At 43.1% G+C, this 19,030-nt stretch overlaps 1 protein-coding gene across 3 annotated transcripts in view; it reads left to right on the top strand.

Moving 5' to 3' along the window:
- NBEAL2 (neurobeachin like 2) overlaps positions 1-19,030 on the top strand; it is a 408,006-nt gene that overhangs the window by 12,682 nt on the left and 376,294 nt on the right. The window contains exon 1 of one of the 3 annotated variants that reach the window (XM_033931895.1): positions 9,398-9,461. The exons of the other annotated variants lie outside the window; for them this stretch is intronic. Coding sequence (XP_033787786.1) covers positions 9,420-9,461 — 42 coding nt within the window. The 5' untranslated portion in view covers positions 9,398-9,419. Of the gene's footprint in view, positions 1-9,397; positions 9,462-19,030 lie in introns of those variants that run through there. 3 annotated transcript variants of the gene reach the window in all.

Here is a 19,030-nt window from a genome sequence, read left to right as displayed (position 1 = left end):
TTTTATTTCTTTTCTGAAGATCTTGTATTCGGGGGTGGTTATCAGTAGGTTGGATATTTTGGTTATCCAGTTTTGCTGCTTGTGTTGCTAGGAGGCTGTCATACAGTTTTTTCCGTTTGACTTCTTTGATTGGAGGGTGTGTGAAAGGGGGGCGTGTTTTTCTATGTCTGGGTGACATAGTTTGGTAGAGGCGGTTGTTTAGGTAGATTGGACTGTTTCCGTTTAACGATTTAAATAGTATTCTTTCTTGAATTGGTAGCCAGTGTGAGTTGATGTATGCTTCTGTAATATGGTCGTGTTTCTTCAGTGAGTAGATGAGTCAATGTGCAATAAATAAATATATATAAAAGTGGAAGACAAAAAGTTCACTGTCCCGCAATGCCCCCGTATGCCTAACCCACTGACCTGAACAGAGAATGAAAAAATTAGTCACTTGTCCCTCCAGTTACTTAGCTAAATAAAGGTGCTGTAGTCAAATAATAGCAAGGAGAGTTCAGCTTTTTTTGGGATCAAAGACCAAAGTTAAGGTGCAGTCCTCTTTCAACGCGGCTCGACCCAGTAGGGTTTCAGGGCAATAGCCCCTTCCTCAGGAACCGAACAGGCCAACACGACTGTAGATCAGAGTGATTCCAGGCAGGCAAGGGAAAAAGCCCCTTTTTGTCTTGCCTGCCTGGAATCACTCTGACCTACAGTCGTGTTGGCCTGTTCGGTTCCTTTTTGCCTTGCCTGCCTGGAATCACTCTGACAAAATTCATCACCATTCCCGTCCCCACGGATAACCGCAGGAAACAATTCCATGTCATTCTTTAATGTCTATCTCGACCTCAGTCCTTCTACACCAGCATTCTTCAATGCCAAGGCTTGAGGGTCAGCGGCTGTGCCCATTCATACTCTTGATTCTTCCCTCTCTCCTTGAAGAATGACATGGGGATAGTTTCCTGCGGTTATCCAATTAAACAATTGAGGAGTCAGTTGACAGTGGCGGCTCTTGGGGTGGAGGGAGGATCCCTGATAAAGGTATTGTGAAACATGTTGGATCCAGCCCTCCTCGGTCAAACTAATTAAGAGAATGGAGGAAACAAATGAAAGAAATATTTAAGATATAGTGAGTACATAAAAATTTATATATAATATAAAAGAAATTAATTTAAATTATAAGTGAGCAGTGGCAAAACAAAATAAGTGTATGGACCAGTGTCGATCAAACACACAAAGCTTACCGCTATGAAAGTGATTTGAGCAGTGGAGTGGTGTGGCTGAGGCCTGGTATGAATAAATAAGAATAATGTAGTTACAAAGATAATAGCTGATGGAATAGCATATCTACTTGGGAAAAATTAAGTATTTTGATTCCCTAGTTTTCAGCATTTCCTGTCAGCGCTCGAATTATGCAGTAGCAGCCTCCTCTCCCCCCCCCCCCCCCAACGTATCTGCCCTGCATTCTTTGCTTCTGACTTGTGGAAATCTTCAGCTTGCTGCTTTTGTCCACCTGTTTGATAGTCATTAGACCCAACTCCTTTCTTTGTATGCTCACGTCTATCTAGTAGCCTGTATCTACAAGGTCACCCGTTCCCTCCCCTCTCGGATTGTGCTGTAGCTGAGAATGTAGAATCGGTGGTTGTGGTTCATAAAAAAAACAACCCCCCCCCAAAAAAAAAACAAAAAAACTGGTGTATGGGACAACCAAAGTGAATGAGAAGAAAAAGCCTGACACAGCTTGTAATTATTTCTGCATGATCTGGAAAATATGTTGCCAGGCTCCCTGGCTTGAATCGGAAGTTAGCATCCTGGTTAAAGCTTAGTACCTGGCGGTGGTTCCCAGATGCACGTGGGGTGCCAGCAGTTACAATAAAGAGACTTCTTCCAGATCCTCCTGCTTTTCAGTTACCCCAATAAAGTAAAAGTATTTGCAGACTCCTAACTTGCATTGTACATATTTTTCGCTAATGCAAGAGCACTCATTGTCAACAGTGAGTTTGTCTATCTGTCTGTCCTTTTTCTAGAATTTCAGCCAAATTCAAGTTCTTTTTGGGGAATCAAGATTAAAGGTTGGCACAAGCCTGTGTTTTTGCTAACTTCTATATCTAACTAACAGCTTAGGAAAGAGGTTTTGTTTCTTTATGGCGTTCCACCCCCCATATCAGTGATCCTATCTCCTTCTACCCTTACCACCCCACCCCAGCTCCCCCTTTCCTCCACCCACCCTGTTCCGGGAATCAAACTCAAATGAAAGAGATGTGAACCCAAATTAAGAAAACATAACCAAAGCCCCTACGCTTCATAAAGGCATCATAATTGCATCCTGTTCAGAATGAGATGACTGTTTTGGTGTATAATAGTGAAAATATTAGATCTTTTGATATATTCTTTTGTCAGGTCCAAAGCATATTACATTTTCTTTTGAGGATCCTTATCATAAGATGCTGATGCAGTAGTCTGATCCTGAGGAATGGCTCTCTCACAGAAGTGTGTCGCTTTGGTTTTCTGTGCAGCGGGTGATGTCCTCTGTGAGTTGGTTCTTTATCATCTGTCCTATTTCACTGATGAAGCGTCCTTGCTTTACACTTTTGCATGTAATAACATGAATAGGATTTTCTTACATTTTAAGGTTCAACACTTTTTATTGAAATCGCAAAGATACAACAGGAACAAGAAAACAAGAACATGACAGGGATCGTTACATTATATCATGGAAATCCATTTCCTTATATTTTAATGTCATTCCCTCATGGGTAGGGTGAACCGGGTGCTCCTTTAGGGTACTGTACGAGAGTCAATCAAAAAGTTTCCGGCCTGACCAAGAACAAGATTAGCATCACAGTTCTAAAGCTGTCCAGCAGATGGTATTGATAAATATCTATAGCTAGATTTTCAAGTCAGTTTGACGTCTAGTTTTGTCTCATCAGCCTTTTGAAATGAACAAATACTCCGCTGAATAAAAAAATGAACAAAATTGAATATATTGTGCTGTGATAAAAATCCTTAATTCGAAGGGAAAATCGCCTACTGAAATTAAATCTGTTAGATGCAGTGTATGGTAATGCGTCTCCTTCATTTTCAATGGTGAAAGTGTGGGCTGCTGAGTTTAAACGTGGCCGGACAAGCATTGTTGATGAACAACATTCTGGACGTCCAAAAACAGCAACAACCAATGAAATGGTTGATGGAGTTCACTGAATCATGATGGAAGATCGCTGATTGACCCTAAATGAGATAGCATTTCATCAGAACGTGAACACACCATCCTATATGAAAATTTAGGCATGAGGAAGATGAATGCAAAATGGGTGCCACGTTTACTAACTGTTGACAAAAAATGAGTTCGATTGGACATTTTGAAATACATGTTTGAGTATTTTAAATGCAATGAGGACTACTTTTTGCTACATTTTGTGACTGTGGATGAGACTTTGGTTTATCACTGTACTCCTGACACAAAACAACAATTGAAACAATGGATTACAAGAGATGAACTGACTCCAAAGACAGTGAAAACAGCTCCGTTGGCTGAGAAGATGTTGGCAACCGTCTTTTGGGATTTCCATGGGATAATTTTTATAGACTATACGGAAAAGGGAAAACCCATTAATGGCAAATACTATGCTGGCTTATTACAATGCCTAAGTGCCAAAATCAAGATGAAACATCCTCATTTGGTCAAAAAGAAAGTTTTCTTCCACCAGGACAACCCATTGACCCACACATCAACAATTGCAATGGTGAAATTGCATGAATTGTGGGTTTGAATTAATTCCCCATCCACCGTCCTCTCTGGATTTGGCCCATGTGACTCCTTTCTCTTTCCTCCAACTCACTAGGCCTCTGAGTAGAAGACCAAGCTACCCCATGGACCCCAGGCCAGCAAACCATTCCTTTACCCTCCTACATCTGTGGACTCCCTTTAGGGAAGGAAGGCAGATAGCACCTCCCTTCACTCATTAAAAAAAAATAAGTTTTAAATCAAAATCCCAAGAATAAGCTTGAGAGAGAAAAAGACTATCAAATTTCAACTTACTTTTCCATACAGGAATAGAAGCCCCTTCCAATACATTCAGATGGTAGGTCCCTAGATCAGTAACCAGATTGGGTCTTTTACTTCCTGGGTCAGCTGGCAATAAGTTGGGTTGGGGGGAAAAGAGGTTGGAAGTTTAGGTCATTGATTTTAATTTTTAAAAGCTTATATTCAGTAAATCCAATCAAAGGCTGTCCTTAGCAGATTACAAAATCACACCTAGAATAAGAACATTATGTAACACAGAAAATGAGGCAGAGCCATCAAGGCTTGGTGATATAGACTCAAGTCAACAAGAGTGACACCTGGTGGTTGCATCTGGAGCTCCGATACATGTCTTCCCCCACCTCCTGTTGCTGCAGTGAGGAACGGTGAGAGGGTCTAATAAAGAGAGGAAATTTTCCTTGAGCTCTTGGTTTCAGAATGCCAGAACCGGTTCTGATTGAGTTGGAGGAAAAAGGGAAAAAAAAAAAAAAAAAAGCTACTCCTGGAGCCGAACACCCTGCCCCCCCCTCCAAACAAAATACTAAATCCAAATAAATGTTCTTACTGTAGTTGGTGCCAAGCAAGCTGTGAAGTTAGCTTGCGAGCAGTAGGTTTAACAAAACCACCTGCTTTATTTTACGAGCAAAGCATGTACTTTAAAATAAAAATGAAATGGAGCGGGGGAGGAAACGAGTCATATGGCTGCAGCTTTTTTTTTTCCTCCCTGTACTCCAGAGTGAAACGTACACAGGGCTGAGAGGGCGTGCTGTATCTAGGCAGCTGTGCCAGCTCACGGACCTGTACTGGAAAACACTAGGAGTGGGTGTGCCAGTGAGCGGAGGGGGAGGGGAGGTTAAACAAAGGTACAGAGCCCTAAAGAAGCTTTCTCCTATTTTGTGTCCAGTACTAAAGCCAATTCCGTGCATGGAGAAAGAAGAGCAAGAAATTAAATGTGTTCTAATAATGCCATGTATTTGAGTTAAAAAAAAAAGTAAGGTTTGCGGTGTTTGTGAAGAGGGTGTGGCGTAGGAGTTAGAGCTACAGCCTCGGCACCCTGAGGTTGTGGGTTCAGACCTGCACTGCTCCTTATGACCCTGGGCAAGTCACTTAATCCTCCACCGCTCCAGGTACATTAGATAGATTGTGAACCCACATGGACATATAGGGAAAATGCTTGTAGTACCCATATGCAAACTGCTTTTGAGTGTGATTGTATAACTACAAAAAGGCGGTATACAAGTCCCAATCCCTTTCCCTTCCCCTAAATATATTGTTTTGGCTGTGTGGCTTTCTTGTGTAGAAATTAAAACCTACAAAACGAAAATGCAAGCCCTTTGATCCGCTTGGTCATACGTAAGGGTTTTCGAGCTTTCATTTGGTACCTTGTTCACTCCCCCAAAGAAGAAAAACCTGCTTGTCGGTCTGTTTGCTGAACAGGCAGACAGAAGCCGCACCTTAAGCTGGCAAACAGCTTGTAAATAGAACCCAAGTGGGTAGCCTTCAATTCACATTCTCCTCTTTTCGTAGCCTGCAAAAGTCATTTAAGAGAGTCTCGACTCAAAGGCAGGGTTGATGTAGGTGTTGATGTTAAACTGTCAGCAGGAAGCTTTGTTCAGTTGTTTTTTTGTGGTAAAAACAGCCAATATACTGTGGTGTGAGTGGGGTCTCTGGAAGTGTGCAGTTTCCAAAAAAGGTCACCTTTCATATCGGCAGTTCAGTTTTTTTTTAACACACTTTATGGGGAGTGTGTGACACAGTGATTAGAGCTACATCCTCAGCACCCTGAGGTTGTGGGTTCAAATCCCATGCTGCTCCTTGTGACCCTGGGCAAGTCACTTAATCCCCCATTGACCCAGGTACATTAGGTAGAGTGTGAGCCCACCAGGACAGATAGGGAAATTGCCTGAGTACCTGAAAGTAAACCAAATTGGTATATATTAAAAAAAAATCTGCCTCTCCCCCCCTTTCCCACAATCCAGTAAGTTAATAAGAACATAAGAATTGCTGCTGCTGGGTCAGACCAGTGGTCCATTGTGCTCAGCAGTCCGCTCCTGTGGCAGTCCTTAGGTCAAAGACCAGTGCCCTAAGTGAGACTAGCCTTACCTGAAATATTTTCCTAAAAATTACAGGGAAATTCACAGGAACATCTCCCTTTGCCTTATGGATGACATGGTTCACAGCAAGCATTAAAAATAAAAACTAGTATGACTGACATTTGTAGATTCTATAAAAAAAAGAACTGGAAATAGTTACTCATCTCCTTGCCGGCAATGGAAGAGTTGATGGCAGAAAATTTCTATACAGAGAGGCTCAACATCTCATTCACTGTAAACAATGTAACATCTCTGTACCCGAAAAGCACTGGCATCCTGCCCCTTGGAGAATTGTGGAAAACAAAGAGGTTACGATCACCTGGAACATCCCCATCCTGACCAATGCAGGAAAACCAGATATAATTGTATTTTTAAAAAGGGATCAAGGGGTGACCCCGGGAACTACAGGCCGGTAAGCTTGACTTCAGTTCCGGGCAAGATGATGGAAGCACTGATAAAGGACAGCATCTGTAAGCACATGGAAACAAACGGACAACTGAAAGAGAGCCAACATGGCTTCTGCAAGGGAAGGTCGTGCCAAACAAACTTACTGCACTTCTTTGAAGGAGTAAACAGCAGGATGGACAAAGGGGAACCCATAGACATAATTTACCTCGACTTCCAAAAAGCCTTTGACAAGGTACCCCATGAGCAACTACTTAGGAAACTGCAAAACCACGGGGTGGAAGGGGATATATACAGATGGATTAAACACTGGTTGGCAGGCAGAAAACAAAGGGTTGGGGTGAAGGGACAATACTCGGACTGGCGGAGGGTCAAGAGCGGTGTTCCACAGGGGTCGGTGCTCGGACCGCTGCTGTTCAATGTATTTATTAATGACCTGGAAACGGGGACAAAGTGTGAAGTTATAAAATTTGCAGATTACGCCAAACTCTGCAGCAGGGTTAGAACCGCGGAGGAATGCGAAGACCTACAAAGGGACCTAAACAAACTGGAAGAGTGGGCAAACAAATGGCAAATGCGATTTAATATAGAGAAATGCAAGGTCATGCATATAGGGAAAAAGAACCCGATGTTCAGCTACAAAATGGGGGGATCGGTGCTAGGGGAAAGCAACCTTGAAAAGGACTTGGGTGTGCTAGTGGATACAACAATGAAATCAACGGCACAATGTGCAGCAGCCTCAAAGAAAGCAAATAGAATGTTGGGTATTATTAAGAAGGGTATCACAACCAGGACGAAGGAAGTCATCATGCCGCTGTATCGAGCGATGGTGCACCCGCACCTGGAGTACTGTGTCCAGTATTGGTCGCCGTACCTCAAGAAGGACATGGCGATGCTTGAGAGGGTCCAGAGAAGAGCGACGAAAATGATAAAAGGCATGGAAAACCTTTCATACGCAGACAGGTTAGAAAGGCTGGGGCTCTTCTCCCTGGAAAAGCGGAGACTCAGAGGAGACATGATAGTGACTTTCAAGATCATGAGAGGTATCGAGAAGGTAGACAGAGATAGATTCTTCAGACTAATGGGGACCACAAGTACAAGGGGGCACTCGGAGAGGCTGAAAGGGGACAGGTTTAGAACCAATGCTAGGAAGTTCTTTTTCACTCAGAGGGTGGTGGACACCTGGAACGCACTGCTGGAGGTTGTGATAGGACAGAGTACACTACAGGGTTTTAAAGCAGGATTGGATAAATTCCTGAAAGATAGGGGGATTGAGGGATACAGATAGAGGTAGAGATGAGATATAGAGAGAGTATAGATAGAGACCAAAGGGGATTTAAGGGTTCAGACAATAATCACTGTACATGTTATGGGCCTGATGGGCCGCCGCGGGTGTGGACTGCTGGGCGCGATGGACCTGTGGCCTGACCCAGCAGAGGCAACTTCTTATGTTCTTAATGTTGATTTTAGAGGTGTCGGTCATAAGAACATAAGAAATGCCGCTGCTGGGTCAGACCAGTGGTCCATTGTGCCCAGCAGTCCGCTCACGTGGCGGCCCTTAGGTCAAAGACCAGTGCCCTAACTGAGACTAGCCTTACCTGCGTACGTTCTGGTTCAGCAGGAACTTGTTTAACTTTGTCTTGAATCCCTGGAGGGTGTTTTCCCCTATGACAGCCTACGGAAGAGCGTTCCAGTTTTTTACCACTCTCTGGGTGAAGAAGAACTTCCTTATGTTTGCACGGAATCTATCCCCTTTTAACTTTAGAAAGTGCCCTCTCTACCTTGGAGAGGGTGAACAACCTTTCTTTATCTATTAAGTCTATTCCCTTCATTATCTTTAATGTTTTGATCATGTCCCTCTCGGTCTCCTCTTTTCAAGGGTACCATGTCCTTCATCATGTACGGCGACCAGTACCTTGAACCTTCCTACAGCAAACTGGGACTCTGACTTGGCAGTTGTAGCAGGAGGATTGTGAGTGTTGTCAACAACACTGCTTAATGGCCAGTTGCTCTCTCCTCAATCTTATATAAGGATTTTTTTACACATTAAACATATATGGTCTCCCATTCCATATGTGCTTGGCTGCCATTATTGTTTCTTCATAACTTGGTACCATGCTTCAGGCATCCTCCTCCCAATTTTGCCTATATCCTCTACCTGTTCTGCTTTTGAAACTTCCCAATCCTTGTCTTTGTAGAATTGTTTGAAGCTCCCTGTCTTCCTAGCCTTGTCCTGCAATCTGCCAGAAATACCATTAGTATTTCTTAAATCAAGTTTCTAGTTTCAGGTTTTCTCTGGCAGTCTCTTGATTTTTGTTCAGGTTGCTGTGATACCTGTTACTCTGAATGGTGCTGTCTTCATGCATGCGGCTATCTCTGGGGTGAGGGACCTAGGCAGGTCAGTTTGTCTTGACTGCAGCTTCTGAAAGAGAGAAAGAACGATGCACTTTATCACTGTTACTGTATATCTTGGGCACGGTTCAGGAAAGCATGTTGTTTTGCCAGGGCGTCTCGAGGATTCTTACTCCTGTCTCTTTCAGTGGGGGTGATTCACAAAAGGTGTCCTCCCGTTCTGTGCTCGAGGTGTGTCCTAACCAGGTTAGGTGACGTGCCCTGAGCATTCCCTTGCTGTGTGTGAAGATGTTCTATGTTCCAATTCTGTTCCAGAATCCAGATGTCTCTGTCCATAGGCTTGTTGCTGCACGTTGGGTAAGTTGCTCGATGTGCTTTTTACATATCTCAGCCTCTGTCTTTCTCCCCCACCCTTTCTTTCTTTTTTTTATTGATCCTTTTCACACAGATAAGAATCCTAAGGCAGAGATGGTTATACAGCACCTCTTGGAGGTAGTCTGCTTTTCAGGACAGCCACAAGCAAATGTGCCCGAGAGAAGATTTGTGCACTGTCTCTGCTGCAAGCAAAACCCATGTGCATTAGGAACATCTCCAAAGCCAGCCTGGCTGAGAGGGTGGGTGATCAGTGAAGGGATTTCTACATCTGCATACTACTTATTTTTCTACTGTTGAGTGGTCGGGCTGTCATTGTGATCCTAGGACTTGTGCTGGTTGGGTGGGTGTGACTCAGGCTGGCAGGTGCTGACAGGCAGCGGCACTGCTGAGAGATTCCAAGGAGTTGCAAAGCGTGGACTGACGGTCTGGTGCTGTTCTTATAGGGCAGTGGTCTCAAACTCACAGCCCGGGGACCACATGCGGCCCGCCAGGTACTATTTTGAGGCCCTCAGTATGTTTATCATAATCACAAAAGTAAAATAAAACAGTTTATCGATCATATGTCTCTTTAGCTATAAATTACAATATTATTATTAAGACTTAGCCAAAAGGAAAGATTTATAAACTATAAAGAGTTTTACCTCATGCAAAATTGTCACTTCTTTAGTAAGACATTAACTATTTTTTTGAGGCCCTCCAAGTACCTACAAATCTAAAATGTGGCCCTGCAAAGGGTTTGAGTTTGAGACCACTGGATTAGTGGGAGACCTGTGAGAAGCATGTTACAGTAATCGAGGTGACGAGGGCATGGATAATGGTCTTGGCAGCGTGCTGAGAAAGGAAACTCCAGATTTTAACAATGTTGTATAGAAAGAAGCAACAGGTCTTGGTGGTTTTTTGGATATGCGAAGAGAAGGATGGAGACGAGTCAAAGATGACCCCAATGTTGCAAGCTGTCGAGATAGGGAGGATGCGAGCGTTATTCACTGAAATAGAGAATATAGGGAGTGGATAGGCAGTTCAGTCCAGTCTTGGCCCTGTTTAACTTTAGATGGTGGTGTGACATCCATGTAGCAATGTCAGACAGGCAGGCCGAGACTCTGGCCTGGACTGCTGTAGAAATGTCAGGCATAGAGAGGTAGATTTGTGAGTTGTAAGCATAGAGACGGTACTGGAAGCTGTGGGAGATTAATGTGTTAAGGGAAGAAGAGGATTACTTCGCCACCCCTCCCCCTTTGTTTTGACCTCGCTTGTGCAGGAGAACGGCGCATGTGCGGATCGCATGTTCAGCCAGTAATGATGGTCTGTGCAAGCGTCGCGATCAGTCTTCTGCGATCCATGAGATCGCTTGTGGGCGTGTGTCTGATTAGGTAATTTGCATGGAGAGCCTTAGTGGATCGGTCGCCTGGCAAGTCTTGACTACGGATAGGAAATGGATCGGACAGGTAAGGGGGGCTTTAGTGAATCTACCATTTTGTATCTGGGATTATATCTTATTTCATTTGATCCTCTTTTTAGTTCACACCTCGTTTTATACACTTATTTTCATTTCTTTTTTTTCCCACATCTTCTCACATTAGGCATTTCATTGGTGTATTATTTTATTTATGTAATTTCACCTACCATATTTCTCCGAAAATAAGACAGTGTCTTATATTAATTTGAGGTCCAAAAAACGCATTAGGGCTTATTTTGGGGGGATGTCCTATTTTTTCATGTACAATTATCTCTCCCTTCCTCTCCTCCACCCCAATTCTTCCTCTTTCTTTCTCCCCCCCCCATGTGCAGCATCTCTAATCCCCTTGTGCAGCAGAACCCCACTGACCCTCCCAATGTGAGACTGACATACCTCTGCTCCAAGGCCTCCAAAAACAGAAGCAATGGCAGCTGTTTTTGGAGGACTCCGAGCAGAGGTATGTCAGGTCTCACTGGGGTGGGGATTGCTGAATTGACAAGTCCAATTTTTTCGGTAAATCAGACAGTACTAGTGTCGGGGATGGAGTTGGGGAGTGTCAAGGACATTCGCGGGAAGGGGCTTTGGGAGTCAATCTTAACTAGGGCTTAGTTTTGGAGTAGAGCTTATATTAGGAGCATCTTTAAAAATCATGCTAGGGCTTATTTTCGAGATAGGTCTTATTTTTGGGGAAACAGGGTAGCACTGTTTTTCTGTCTTTTACTGTTTGGTCATACATATATATACATGGAGGGGCATAATCGAAAGTCGCAAGTCGTCCAAATTAAAAAATAGCTTAGGACACATTTTTTAAAAATACGTCCAAATTTTTTTTTGTTTCGAAAATTGTCTAACTATACATCCTGCCGATCTGATCGTCCAGGCCGCTAAATCATCCATCTTTATACCACATTTTCGTCCAACTTTTCATCCAAGTTAAAAACGTCTAGAACAAGCCCTGTTAGACGTGGGAGGGGTCTGCAAAGTGATGGACTGAACACTCAGACATGGCACCTAAATAGTGGGTTACCTTACAGGGCACTGCTGTGAACTTCACAAAAAGGGTGCCATGTCTTCATCTCACTACAGCTCCCTTATAGGTCATGGTGAGCCCCCCAAACCACCTCCAGAATCCCCTAGACCAGGGGTAGGGAATTCCAGTCCTTGAGAGCCGTATTCCAGTCGGGTTTTCAGGATTTCCCCAATGACTTTGCATGAGATCTATTTGCATGCACTATTTTCAATGTATAATCATTGGGGAAATCTTGAAAACCCGACTGGAATACGGCTCTCGAGGACCGGAGTTCCCTACCCCTGCCCTAGACCCACTTATCTACCAATAGCCCTTATGGCTGCAGGAGTCACTTATATGCTAGTAAAAAAGGGTTTTGGGGGTGTATAGGGGAGTGCACATGTTTCAATATCAATGCAGTGATTACAGGGGCTTATGGGCATGGGTCCACCTCTCTATGGGTCCCTAACCCACCCCCAAGTTAGAATGCTAGGTATAATCAAGAAGGGTATTACAACCAGAACGAAAAAAGTTATCCTGCCATTGTATCGGGCGATGATGCGCCCACATCTGGAGTACTGCGTCCAATATTGGTCGCCATACCTAAAGAAGGATATGGCGATACTCGAGAGGGTTCAGAAGAGAGCGACACGTTTGATAAAAGGTATGGAAAACCTTTCACACGCTGAAAGATTGGAGAAACTGGGGCTCTTTTCCCTGGAGAAGCGGAGACTTAGAGGGGACATGATAGAGACTTACAAGATCTTGAAGGGCATAGAGAAAGTGGAGAGGGACAGATTCTTCAAACTTTTGAAAACTACAAGAACGAGAGGCCATTCGGAAAAATTAAGAGGGGACAGATTCAGAACCAATGCTAGGAAGTTCTTCACCCAACGGGTGGTGGATACCTGGAATGCGCTTCCAGAGGGCATGATAGGACAAGGTACAGTATTGGAGTTCAAGAAGGGTTTGGACAATTTTATGAAGGAAAAGGGGATAGAAGGGTATAGATAGAGGGTTACTATACAGGTCCTGGACCTGGTGAGTCCCTGTGTGAGCGGACTGCTGGGCATGATGGACCTCTGGTCTGACCCAACAGAGGCACTTGTTATGTTCTTAATCTATAGTTTACAGGTTATAATTTGTCATAGTTATCCTTAAAGTGCAAGATAAGACCTCCCTAGGAAGGCTGTTTATAGCCAAAACAAACTGTTGAGTCTGTATTACAATACTAAATGTAAAAACTCCACTCTTATTTGAGAGCACTATCCTAACGGAAGAAAAAGCCTCAGGTTTTGTTTTAGGTAGAGCATAAATGCTCAAACCTCATCCACCCACATCATCAGCAAAAAACTTCCGAAGGGAATGTGCAAACACCACATACTTTATTAGTGTAGGACTAAAGTAGCAGTTGCCTCTATATTGTAAGGAACTAAGTGATATTTAAATAATCGCCGACGTTTCACGGTGACAAACCGTTTCTTCAGGGCATGTAAACTTTCACTCTCCTATACGTTTTGAGTTGCTTGCTTTTTTTCACCAGTTGGTGAAAGAAGAGAAGGGGAGAGATGCTGGATGCTGATCTTTTTTTTGGCCTTTCAAAAAAGTTTGAAAGCTCACTTTTTTCGACTGGCATTTTCAGATTTGGGTATTGTATAGTTTTGTTATTATTTCGTTTATTTATTTGTAGATGTTTTTGAATTGTATATTGTATGGTGCTGATTTGTCTAGTTTTATTATGCATGTAATGGTGTTATCCGCATAGACGTTTGATATGTGGGCTACAAATGTTTTAAATAAATAAATAAAAAAGAGAAGGGGGATGGGGAATAGGGAAGTGGGAGGGGAGGCACACAGCTCAAAGCTTAGCCTACGGTTTCAAATCCCCTTAGGCCAGCCCTGGGTATTTTTAAAACCCAAAACCTTGATAAGGTGTTTTCCATGTTGTCTTTATTCTGGCAATATACTGTATATTGCAAATGTGACATCTTCTCTGTAATTCTACAATTGTGTTTTAGTTTTCCTGTTTGCACATTCTAGAATTGACTTAGCACTTTGGGTTGATGTTCAAAGCGCTGTCAAGTATCCACATGTGACTGGTGATTGCTTGGTATGTTGCTTTGTCTCTGCTTCCAGCCAGCAGAATTGCTACTGCACTATCCTGGGAAGATGTAGGCTTGTTTATAAGCTACTGTGCATTGTCTGTCTTGTTAGAGAAGGTTACACCTAGGTCTTTCTTAACGATGACCTTGATGACTCCTCTATTCAAAACATAACCAGCCCCAGGATTGTTCTTTCCTAGGTTCATTACATGGTGCTTCATCTCATTTTCCATCTTTTCGACCCATTTACTGAGCTATTAAGGTTTATTTGAATGGTGGGCCTGTCCTCAGATATATCTGTGCTCTTTCCTGCCTTGGTGTCACCTGAAAACTTCTCAGTTCTCCATTACCAGCTCTAGACCCCTGAAAAACAGAGTTAAAATGCTGAGTATAGCACTAGACCCTGAAGGATACCTTCCCTTCTATCTAAGGCGAAGTTTCTTAGCTGCTCAGGTATAGCCAAGTGCTTTCAGGTGTGTTTAGGTAAAAGTCAGAAAAGCTTGAAGGACCAGACTGCATTGCTTTCTTTGCTTTATCAACTACAGCGTACTTAATCAATGATATTGAAAGGAGAGTAAATCAATAGTTCGTCCTACTCTGAAGATAATCCTTTTAGATCATCCCTTAATACTCTCACTAAGAACCAGTAGTGCAGTAAGGCCCTCAGAGATGCCACCAATATACTCAAAATTTTCATAGTATTTGGCTTTATGCATCAATTCCTCATCGGGTCCTTTGTTGAATTGCTCTTATAATTAGTTAAATAAGCCATTGTTGTTTTTAAGATATTTTGTAAGATGTTCAAATACTTAGCTCAATATTCGTGGTCAAGTTCACAAGGACTAACCAGGGGTGATCTAAAAGGATTATCTTCAGAGCAGGACGAACTATTGCTTTCTTTGATGGCATAAAGGGTGAATTATTTTGGAGGCTGTCTGATATTAAAGGGATTCTCCATCAGCTGATTCTGTTATCAAGCAATGAAAACCAAAAATAACTTGTTAAAAGATCTTTGCAGAAGTAACTGGTAATTTTGTAATAGGCGTCTGTGACAGGCCTCTCTTTAATATGTAACCTATTAATGACACATACAAGACTTTTTTGTGCTAATACACTTTTGTTCTGACACTGATTGCTGTGATCTGATACTTAGTCTGTCCTGTTTGGTTTTTGGATCTGTTTTTGGTAGGCTGCTTTGACAGGGCTTCAGTGTTGGTAAGGATCCATGCCTGACCTTTGAGCAAGTGCTTTTTTAAGTTAGAAGAGTGTGAAAGTTTTATTCCTCTACAATACAACCAGACAGGAGATTCTACCTCCTCAAGAACACAAAAACAAAAGAGGCGACCTGTGGTGCTCAGTCTTTTTAGTCATGTACAAGACCCAATACTGCAAAATGGTGGCAAAATGCCATTTCATTCTGTATAACAGTTTTATTAAGGTTCACATATTCTGTCCATTTATCTAACAAAGTCTGTGTTGGAGCTTCCATCGTGTCAAAAGCAGGAGCTTCTTGTAAAAGTTTATTGAGCCTTTCTTCATTGAAGCTTAATACTTTGTCCCATGGAGCAAAAGACATGGTCAATCTCCAATACCCGATACACCGAAACAGAAGATTCTACCTTCTCAAGGTAGAACACAGAAAAACAAAAAAGATGACTTCACCAAACACTTGAAACAGTCACAACCTGGATGAAAAATCACAAACTTAAACTCAACCAAGACAAAACCAAATTCATCCTTCTCGAAAATGACAAGATCCAAACCACAACCAACTTAGAGATAAACGCAATCAAATATCCCATCCAAACCACCATAAAACTACTTGGCATGACCATAGACAGATGCTGCACTATGCAACCGCAAATAAATAAAACAATTCAGAAATCATTCGCAATCATGAGAAACCTGAGACAAGTCCGAAAATTCTTTGAAAGAACACAATTTCAACTTATAGTACAATCTCTAATACTGGGTATATTGGACTACTGCAACATCCTCTTCCTTCCTTGCCCTGCAACTATGATTAGACAACTCCAAACAATCCAAAATACAGCTTTGAGACTCATATACTCATTGAAAAAACATGACCACATTACGGATGCCTTCATCAACTCACATTGGCTTCCAATCCAAGAAAGAATCCAATTCAAATTCTACTGCATATTATTTAAAACCATACACGGAGACAGCCCATCATACTTGAACAATCGCCTTATCCAAGCACCCACTACCAGACACAGAAAAACGCACTCCCCATTCATACCCCCCCCAATCAAGGAAGTAAAAAGAACAAGACTACACGACGGCCTACTAGCCACTCGAGCCGCAAGACTGGACAACCAAATCTCCAACCTTCTGATGACCACCCCAGACTATAGGACATTCAGAAAGGAAATAAAGACCACACTTTTCAAGAAATTCCTGAAACAGCAATAACATCACGACCTCTTAGTAACACCAAAACTGACGATCAATCTAACCATTACTCACTAATAATAACAAAAGAACCTCCACTTTGACCACCTATCAACTCTACTACAAACCACCTCACCCTCAACAACCCGCTAAATGTCTATAAGATCTACAACCTACCTCTCTAGCTAATCATTGTAACTCTGTTTTTAATTTAACCTTTTGTAATCCGCCTTGAACCGCAAGGTAATGGCGGAATAGAAATCCCTAATGTAATGTAATGTAATGTAATGACCTGTGAATCTAGAGATGTGTGGGTTATGACCATCTACCAGCAGATGGAGATAGAGAACTTCAAACGGAGTTCTCTCACATATAGGATGGTAAACTCCTTGGTAAGCCAAGGTGGATGGATGGTTTCTCATCACCTCCTAGTTTCATCTTCTGGACTTGGGGGTATCTGGGGGATATCTCTTTGGGGGGTATCTCTAGACGCAGGGTTATCTGGGGGGAAATCTCTTCTGGACGCATGGGTATCTGGGAGGGGCTTTTCGACCTGTTGGCAGCATGTGATAAAAGGGGTACACTTAGTGTGCAAGTTCCCAAGGTCCCTCCCCCATCCTTCCTTGTTTCCTGCCACGTCCTTGCCCTCCTCACAGCAACAACAAAACAAGGTGAAGAAAAGCAGTTCTGCTGTGGCTGACTTTAGGAGTGGGGAGTGTTCCTGCATGGTGGCAGGATTGCTTCAGGCCAGTCAGGATCCACTTTGATTTTTTTATTTCCTGCTCTTGCCTGGAGCAAGTTAAAGGGATGAAACTTGATACACCGCTTTTTTCTTTGTGGTTTACATAATCAAAGCAGTTTCCATGGGGCAATGAAGTGTTATGTGACTTGCCCAGAGTCGCAAGGAACTGCAGTGGGATTCAAACTCACAATCTTAGGGTGCTGAGGCAGCTGCTCTAATCACTAGACTAGTCCTCCACTTGTGTTTCCTGACCTTCATCAAGTGGCAGGTGGGATTGGTATGGTGGGGCAAGGGCAGGCTCTTTCCTCCAGTAGCCATTATGTGTGAGGCCCGTAGAGTAGCATGGCTCCATTTTGACACGCTGTCTTTGCTGTGGCAGCCATTATGATTCAACTTCCCGCAACTCGTCGGGCCTTCCTTTTCAGTTCTTTAGGTCTTCCTTCTCTCAGGCATGCTTCCTACAGTGTTGTCAGCAGGAACCATAGACCTCCCAGGGGCCTTAGGCATCTGAGCCAATCAGGGCCTTAGGTTCCTCCCAGTGTATCCCAGGATGCACCAAGTAGGATGCCTAAGCCAATCAGGGCCTTAGGCTCCTCCCCATTCATCCCAGGATGCACCAGGAAGGAGAAGGTCTGCCATTTTGGCATGGCAGGCCTGTGAAGAGTAGGGACTAGGCATCCCTCCTGTCTTCTTCATGTAGAGGAACAGGGTGGTTCGGGGGGGGGAGGCCTGGGGGCATCCGATGGAAGGAGGGAATGGGCATTCCTCCTGCTGATCTTTTTGTAAAGTATGGGGAAGGGGGGGTTCTGTCAGGGGGGGGTCGGTTTTGCAGGGGGAGGGGGATGCGGCTGCAGGAGGGAGTGGGCATCCCTCCTGCCTGTACATTTGTTCCGGGGGTCATCGAGAGGGGCCCTTATCGGGGGGGGGGGCAGATATTGTGTGTGTGTGTTATACACACAGCATCTGTGCCCATAGAAAAAACATGGCAGACCTGTTGGTAACACAGTTACCGTCAGATCTAGTCTAGACCTGTTAGTTTTTTCGGGTTGGTATTAACAGTCCGTTTATGGCTTTGCAATGTTAGGACATCAATTAGATGGCTCTTTTTAATATTAATGACTTCATTTTAATAGTAACGAGGTCGTTTGCATGCTTGAGTCGCAGAATGTACGAATTCATGGAAAACCACGTGATGAGCCGTTTGAACATTGGGTCAGGAATTTCAGTTAGTCGCTAAACCAGTTAAACTAGGTTAGCAAATATCGGTACACGTTCAGATCATTTAGTGCATCTAGGATAGAGAGTCTGAGGCAGGAAGCTTGGAGAAAGCTGTACTTAATAGCAACTGCCTCATTAAGAGCCCCAGGACTGTTATTGTGAGCTGGAGGAGAGCAGAGGACTTAAGGCTGCACAAGGAAACATAAAAACATGATGGCAGATAAAGCCAAATGGCCCATCTAATCTGCCCATCCGCAGTAACCATTAGCTCTTTCTCTCTCTGAGAGCCCACGTGCCTATCCCACACCACTTGATTTCAGACACAGTCTGTCTCCACCACGTCTTCCGGGAGACTGTTTCACACATCTACCATTTGAGAGGAAATGGTGTGTGGCTGCTGAGTGAAAATTTGTATGTCAGCTCTAGAATTTTTGTGTGTGTGGAAGGAGTGAATATTTTTGAAATAATATTTCCTATAAATGTTTGATTTCATGAGAAATGCTGCATATTAAACCTGCTTATGGGTTATTGAGCTGAGGTGTAATGAGAAGGCTGTGAAGGAGGATACAGCTGAGTTTGTGCGAGTTGTGGGTCAAGAACTTATCTGATACTTGCTGTTTCTCATGATTTATTGAGATTTATAAATTAAGTTTGATTTATGTCAGAGGAAAATTGATTAAAATGTGTTTTAGAATTTAAACTGGATTTAAGTACAGAGAGAGAGAATTTTAATCCCTTCACTGATTCAACTCAGATTGCCTGCAACCTTTTCTGATTACTAGTCTGCTGAGACCTTAACCAGTATACATAGTTGTGTGAAGCTTGGAGAATCTGAAACTATTTTTAAAAGCTAAATGTTCTTTTGA

The sequence above is a fragment of the Geotrypetes seraphini genome, chromosome 2, assembly GCF_902459505.1.
Source record: "Geotrypetes seraphini chromosome 2, aGeoSer1.1, whole genome shotgun sequence".
Taxonomy (NCBI): domain Eukaryota; kingdom Metazoa; phylum Chordata; class Amphibia; order Gymnophiona; family Dermophiidae; genus Geotrypetes; species Geotrypetes seraphini.
This window is presented reverse-complemented; position numbering and strand designations above follow the sequence as displayed.